At 31.2% G+C, this 7,620-nt stretch overlaps 1 protein-coding gene across 1 annotated transcript in view; it reads right to left on the reverse strand.

Annotated features, from left to right (window-relative positions):
* The window catches only part of LOC137623546 (four-domain proteases inhibitor-like), a 7,842-nt gene extending 518 nt beyond the window's left edge, over window positions 1-7,324 (reverse strand). Inside the window, exons 1-5 of the mRNA XM_068354379.1 lie at window positions 7,238-7,324; window positions 5,622-5,731; window positions 4,899-5,045; window positions 3,634-3,786; window positions 1,107-1,256 (exon numbers count right to left, since the gene is read on the reverse strand). Of these exons, the coding sequence (XP_068210480.1) occupies window positions 1,107-1,256; window positions 3,634-3,786; window positions 4,899-5,045; window positions 5,622-5,703 (532 nt within the window). The 5' untranslated portion in view covers window positions 5,704-5,731; window positions 7,238-7,324. The remainder of the gene's footprint in view (window positions 1-1,106; window positions 1,257-3,633; window positions 3,787-4,898; window positions 5,046-5,621; window positions 5,732-7,237) is intronic.
* Window positions 7,325-7,620: the final 296 nt, after the last annotated feature.

The following is a 7,620-nucleotide window of genomic DNA, read 5'->3' on the forward strand; positions in this document are numbered from 1 at the left end:
TACAGTAACACAAATTGATATGATATTGCTCAGACATATATTTATTTACAACAAATTTAAAATCATACTATAAAGTTAAAATATTTGTCTCCAGTTCCAAGAGAGCATGAAGAAAAAGTTCTCTTAAAAAGTTAAAATATTTGTCTCTAGTTCCAAGAGAGCATGAAGAAAAAGTTCTCTTAAAAAGTTAAAATATTTGTCTCCAGTTCCAAGAGAGTATGAAGAAAAAGTTCTCGTAAAAAGTTAAAATATTTGTCTCCAGTTCCAAGAGAGCATGAAGAAAAAGTTCTCTTAAAAAGTTAAAATATTTGTCTCCAGTTCCAAGAGAGCATGAAGAAAAAATTCTCTTAAACAGTCATACAAGATTATGGTAGATTTTTGGTATAGGAAGAAACACTGCAATTAGCCAATAATTTATTTAGAAAAAATACAGACCTCACAACGTTTATACAAAACTGAATTGGCAAGTTATTAAAAAATGTTTATATCGAATTGTCCAAAAAATAAGAATAACATAAAATAAACAGTTTAGTTAAAATAGCATATCTAATAGGATTACTAAATATATATTTTCATATAAGTAGGATAAATGGAATACACTTTTTAGTAATTTCCAATCTCCTACAAAGGCAAATTTATCAAGACATTTGTCTTATAAAACTGAATTTATGAGACCTATCAGTTTTCCTAAATGATGAATTGTCTTCAAGTTTAATCAACTTAGTCGATGAAGGACAGGATTGCTGATGCGTCTCTCTCTCTCTCTCTCTCTCTCTCTCTCTCTCTCTCTCTCTGCAAAGAAAGAAATGGCCATATATTAAATTTTTTTTTTCAAATTCATTGAAGATATTAAAGGGTCATGAGATATCATTATATATATATATATATATATATATCATATCATATCACATACAACCTCATATTTGGATAAAAACATAGGCTCCTCAAATTTAAGGGGATTCAATCGTAATGTTACATATGAAAAATTATATTGCATAAACTGTTGTTTAGTTTTTTAACTACACATATACACACACGTATATATATATATATATATATATAGTATATAGTACCTATATGTGAACAAAAAATTCTATTTTACTTACAGCATCTTGAGTCAGAAACCTTCTTGATAGAGGGATTCTTACAAGCAGCACCATTCAATGCACAATTGTTACTGTAAGTCACGCCGTCGCTCCCACACACGGGTGCGTAACTATTTGGGCAGAGCTGGGGGCACTTCGTTTCCTCAGTACCTTCAAAAGAGTGAAAATATAAGCATATACAGTGATTATTATTATTATTATTATTATTATTATTTTTATTACTTGCTAAGCTACAACCCTAATTGGAAAAGCAGAATGCTATAAGCCCGAGGGGCTATAGCATCATTACCTCACAATACGAAAATTAATTCGTTCTGTGGTGGATTTCGTTTCGTGAAAATTTCGTATTATGAGTCACATTAGAATTCTATAAGCCCGAGGGGATATAGTATCATTACCTCACAACACGAAAATTAATTCGTTCTGGGGTGGCTTTCGTTTCGTGAAAATTTTCGTGTTAGAGTCACATTTTACGTGTAAATCGCCTAATTCGTTCCAAACCCTACAAAAACACCACATCAAATATCATAATAATGCTACAGTATAACCACAAGGATACTGTACAACTAAATTCGTTCTGGGGTGGCTTTCGTTTCGTGAAAATTTCGTGTTATGAGTCACATTTTACGTGTAAATCGCCTAATTCGTTCCAAACCCTACAAAACATCACATTATATTTTATAATAAAGCTACATTATAACCAAAAGGATACTCTACAGCTAAATTCGTTCTAGGGTTGCTTTCGTTTCGTGAAAATTTTCGTGAGACGAGTCACATTTTACATGTAAATCGCCTATTTCGTTCCAAACCCTACGAAAACACGACATTAAATTTCATAATGAAGCTACAGTATAACCAGAAGGATACTCTACAGCTAAATTCATTCTGCGGTGGCTTTCGTTTCGTGAAAATTTCGTGTGACGAGTCACATTTTACATGTAAATCGCATAATTCGTTCCAGACCCTACAAAAAAAACCACATTAGATTTTATAATGAAGCTACAGTATAACCACAATGATACTGTACAGTCAAATACATTTGAAACATTCAATACACCTAAACTAACTGTTAATACCTGTAAATTATGTAGTTTATTTGAACATGTATGAGCCCTGTCTCAGGTAACTACATGTAAGCCTATTTGTGTATTTCTTTTATGAATGAATTTCTTACTATCCTCAGTGCTTTCAGAAAAGTGGATATATAAGCAGATATTTGTATCAGCCATGTCTAAGTTAATTAGATGTAAGCAGCTCTCTGTATGTTTTCTATATGAATTAATAACCTAATTTACAAGTATATTTTCTAGTTTATATTTTGAGTATATTGAGTTGATTATCAATGTTTTTTTCGAAAGAGAAATTAGAAAATGCTGATTAAATTCTATGGGTCCATCAAAAAATTTCAATGCAATTTCTGAAAGGCAAAGTTTCACTTGAAAGGCTAGCTTTTATCTGAATGGCTAGTGTTTATCTGAATAGCTAGTGTTTATCTGAAATACTATTTTTTATCTGAATGACTAGCTTTTAACTGAAAGGGTAGCTTTTAATTGACAGGCTAGCTTTTATAAGAAAGGCTAACATTTATCTGAATGACTATCTTTAATCTGAAAGGCTAAGTCTTATGTGAGAGGCTAGATTTATCTGAAAAGCAACCTTTTATCGAAGAGGCTAGTTTTTTCCTAAGAGACTGACTAGCTTTTGTCTGAAAAGAAATCTTTTATCTGAAAGGCTAGCATTTATCTGAAAAGAGCAAGCTTTTATCTGGAAAACCAAGCTTTTATCTGAAAAGCAAGCTTTTATCTGAAAGGCTTGCTTTTATCTGAAAAGCAAGCTTTTATCTGAAAGGCTTGCTTTTATCTGAAAAGCAAGCTTTTATCTAAAAGGCTTGCTTTTATCTGAAAAGCAAGCTTTTATCTGAAAGGCTTGCTTTTATCTGAAAAGCAAGCTTTTATCTGAACGTCTTGCTGTTATCTGAAAAGCAAGCTTTTATCTGAAAGGCTTGCTTTTATCTGAAAAGCAAGCTTTTATCTGAAAGGCTTGCTTTTATCTGAAAAGCAAGCTTTTATCTGAACGTCTTGCTGTTATCTGAAAAGCAAGCTTTTATCTGAAAGGCTTGCTTTTATCTGAAAAGCTTGCTTTTATCTGAAAGGCTTGCTTTTATCTGAAAAGCAAGCTTTTATCTGAAAGTCTTGCTTTTATCTGAAAAGCAAGCTTTTCTCTGAAAGGCTTGCTTTTATCTGAAAAGCAAGCTTTTATCTGAAAAGCAAGCTTTTATCTGAAAGTCTTGCTTTTATCTGAAAAGCAAGCTTTTGTCTGAAATGCTTGCTTTTATCTGAAAAGCAAGCTTTTATCTGAAAGGCTTGCTTTTATCTGAAAAGCAAGCTTTTATCTGAAAAGCAAGCTTTTATCTGAAAGGCTTGCTTTTATCCGAAAAACAAGCTTTTATCTGAAAGGCTTGCTTTTATCAGAAAAGCATGCTTTTATCTAAAAGGCTAGCTTTTATCACAGATAACATATCACTCACCACATGGTCCATTAGATATCTGCTCGAGATTAGGGTTTTCGCACTTAGCAGCTCTCAAATTGCATTCACTGGCGTATGTTTCACCGTCACTGCCACAAACTGGGGCGTAAATTGCTGTGCAGATTGTAGGGGCACATCTCTTGGTCCGTGAATCTTTAAAAAAAGACAAATAATTTTTTTCATCAATATTTAAGAGAAGTGATTACGTTTAAATAGAACCAAATATAACTTTGGAATAAAGTTAAATATTCAAATTAGAACCATGAAGGACTTTAAAATAAATCAATATCTTCAAACTGGAGCCACGAAGGGCTTTAGAATAAAGTTAGATCTTCAAATTGGTTCCACGAATGACTTTGGAATAAAATGGGAGCCACGAAGGACTTTGGAATAAAGCGAGATCTTCAAACTGGACTCACGAAGGACTTTAGAATAAAGTTAGATCTTCAAATTGGAGCCACGAAGGATTTTGGAATAAAGTTAGATCTTCAAATTGAATCCACGAAGAACTTTGGAATAAAGCAAGATCTTCAAACTGGAGCCACAAATGTCTTTGGAATAAAGTTAGATCTTCAAATTGGAGCCACAAATGACTTTGGAATAAATCAAGATCTTCAAATTGAAACCACAAATGACATAGAAATAAAGTTAGTTCTTCAAACTTGACCCAGAAATGACTTTAGAATAAAGCAAGATCTTCAAACTGGAACAATGAAGGATTTTAGAATAAAGTTAGATCTTCAAATTGAATCCACGAAGGACTTTGGAATAAAGCGAGATCTTCAAATTGGAACCACAAATGTCTTTGGAATAAAGTTAGATCTTCAAATTGAATCCACGAAGGACTTTGGAATAAAGTTAGATCTTCAAATTGAATCCACAAATGACTTTGGAATAAAGTTAGATCTTCCAATTTGAGCCACAAATGACTTTGTAATAAAACGAGATCTTCAAATTGGAACCACAAATGACTTTGAAATAAAGTTAAATCCAATTGAAGCCAGGAAGGTCTTTGTAATAAAGCAAGATTTTCAAAATGGAGCTACAAATGACTTTGGAAATTACATATATTTTTTACATTCAGCTTTACGAACATAGAATTAAAGTAATGTAATATTATTAATATAAAGAATACAACAATGTTTACAAATAAAGGATTATATTCCATATATTAGGATTAATAGGATTAACTGAACAATGCCAAACTCAGTATCACATAAGAACAAAATGAATACTAAAATCGAAAGTGACTTCGCTCTACTTACGGCAAGGTCCGTCATGTTCTCTTCTTAGGTTGGGATTTCTGCATGTCTGTGCTTCGAAAAGACAGTCATTATCGTACGTCCTTCCATCATTACCACATACTGGGCTATAATTGAAAGGACAGGGGGCGTTGGGATTGCAGGCTTTGCCTTTTTCGGGAGAGAGGTGATACAAGATGAGAAATCTATTAGTGTTGCAGGAATATCGACTTAGCTTTTCAGAAAACTTCAAACGTTCAAACTTGCAGCAAATATTTTTATGTTGAACAGGGTGACACAAGTCTCGTTTTATATATTATACAGGAAAGATCTATTTTGATATTGTTATTGTTATTGAAATATTTCATTTAAATTGTTCATTAGTTCTTGTGTAGTTTATTTATTTCCTTATTTCTTTCACTAACTGGAATATTTTTCCCTGTTGAAGCCTAGGGCTTATAGCATCCTGATTTTCACACTAGGGTTGTAGCTTAGCTAATAATAGTAATGATAATAATAATAATAATAATAATAATAATAATAATAATAATAATAATAATAATAATAATAATAATAATAATAATACTAATAATACTAATAATAATAATATATGTCTCAGCAACTTTGATATATAAAGATACTTTGAACAATACAGTAGGTTCATTGATTATATAAAAGGGTAAATGTTATATTAATTTTTGAAGGAATATCAATTTGGCCCTCAGGAAAAAAACCTTCGATTCTTACCTGTATTTGTTTGAGGAAATCCTTGTGATCCAACAAAAAGGGCGAAAATGGAGAGGAAAAGTGTGGCAGTGATAAAACCCATTGTTTTTCCTGAAGTCAAATTTTCTTTCCTGGCGATAAGAGAAAATATGTTGATTTTAGAGCGTTATAAATATATGTATGTATGTATATATATATATATATATATATATGTATATATACATATGTATATAAATATATATGCATACATACATACATACATACATACATACATACACACACACACACACACACACACATATATATATATATATATATACATATATACATACATACACATATACATATATATATGTATAAATATGTGTATATATATGTATATATATAAATTATATATATATATATATATATATATATGTATATACATACACACACACACACATATATATATATATATATATACATATATATATATATATATACCTGTAATTAAATCATTTCAAGATTATACGAATGTATAATGGAAATTATTCTTCACTGGGTTACGTCAGTTTTGATAATGAAGTTTTTATCAAATGTCAATTAATTTTAAATTTCATCACTCAAATAGTTTTATAGCTTCATCCTTGAGATATTATTTGACATGATTACTGTACTACAATTACTTCTATACAATACAGAGTAATTATTGCAATAAAGGGAAAACTTTAATTTTCTTGATTATTACAATTTAGAGGAATTTTAAATTTTCCAAACCAGACACGTATAGAGCTTATCTTTCACAAACACAAAATATACGATGGAACATGAGATAATTTTGAAACATACTATTACATTGTTTTTATCTAAATGAAATTTACCTGACAGATTAAAAATTATGAAATATTATAAAAAGAAAAAAAATAGTCCTTACCTAAATAAAATTACAGAAGCAAAATACAGAGCTTTTCAGAAAGCCAAGTAGACTAATGAGGCATGACGAATCCTGGAATGCTGGAGACTGCTGGAAGCCAAATGAACTTTATGAAATGTTATAAAAAGAAAAAAAATACTCCTTACCTAAATAAAATTACAGAAGCAAAATACAGTTTTTTTTGTAGACAGTAGACTTATGAGGCAGGACGAAACTGGAATACTGGAGACTGCTGGAAGCCAATAAACTCTATGAAATGTTATAAAAAGAAACAAAATACTCCTTACCTAAATAAAATTACAGAAGCAAAATACAGTGCTTTTCAGTAAGCCAGTAGACTAATGAGGCAGGATGAATCCTGGAATGCTGGAGAGACTGCTGGAAGCCAAATGAACTTTATGAAATGTTATAAAAAGACAAAAAATACTCCTTACCTAAATAAAATTACAGAAGCAAAATACAGTGCTTTTCAGTAAGCCAGTAGACTAATGAGGCAGGATGAATCCTGGAATGCTGGAGAGACTGCTGGAAGCCAAATGAACTTTATGAAATGTTATAAAAAGACAAAAAATACTCCTTACCTAAATAAAATTACAGAAGCAAAATACAGTTTTTTTGTAGCCAGTAGACTAATGAGGCAGGATGAATCCTGGAATACTGGAGACTGCTGGAAGCCAAATGAACCTTATGAAATGTTATAAAAAGAATAAAAAATACTCCTTACCTAAATAAAATTACAGAAGCGAAATACAGAGCTTTTCAGTAAGCCAGTAGACTAATGAGGCAGGATGAATCCTGGAATGCTGGAGAGACTGCTGGAAGCCAAATGAACTTTATGAAATGTTATAAAAAGACAAAAAATACTCCTTACCTAAATAAAATTACAGAAGCAAAATACAGTTTTTTTTGTAGCCAGTAGACTAATGAGGCAGGATGAATCCTGGTATACTGGAGACTGCTGGAAGCCAAATGAACCTTATGAAATGTTATAAAAAGAATAAAAAATACTCCTTACCTAAATAAAATTACAGAAGCGAAATACAGAGCTTTTCAGTAAGCCAGTAGACTAATGAGGCAGGATGAATCCTGGAATGCTGGAGAGACTGC

The sequence above is a fragment of the Palaemon carinicauda genome, chromosome 30 (assembly GCF_036898095.1).
Source record: "Palaemon carinicauda isolate YSFRI2023 chromosome 30, ASM3689809v2, whole genome shotgun sequence".
Lineage (NCBI taxonomy): Eukaryota > Metazoa > Arthropoda > Malacostraca > Decapoda > Palaemonidae > Palaemon > Palaemon carinicauda.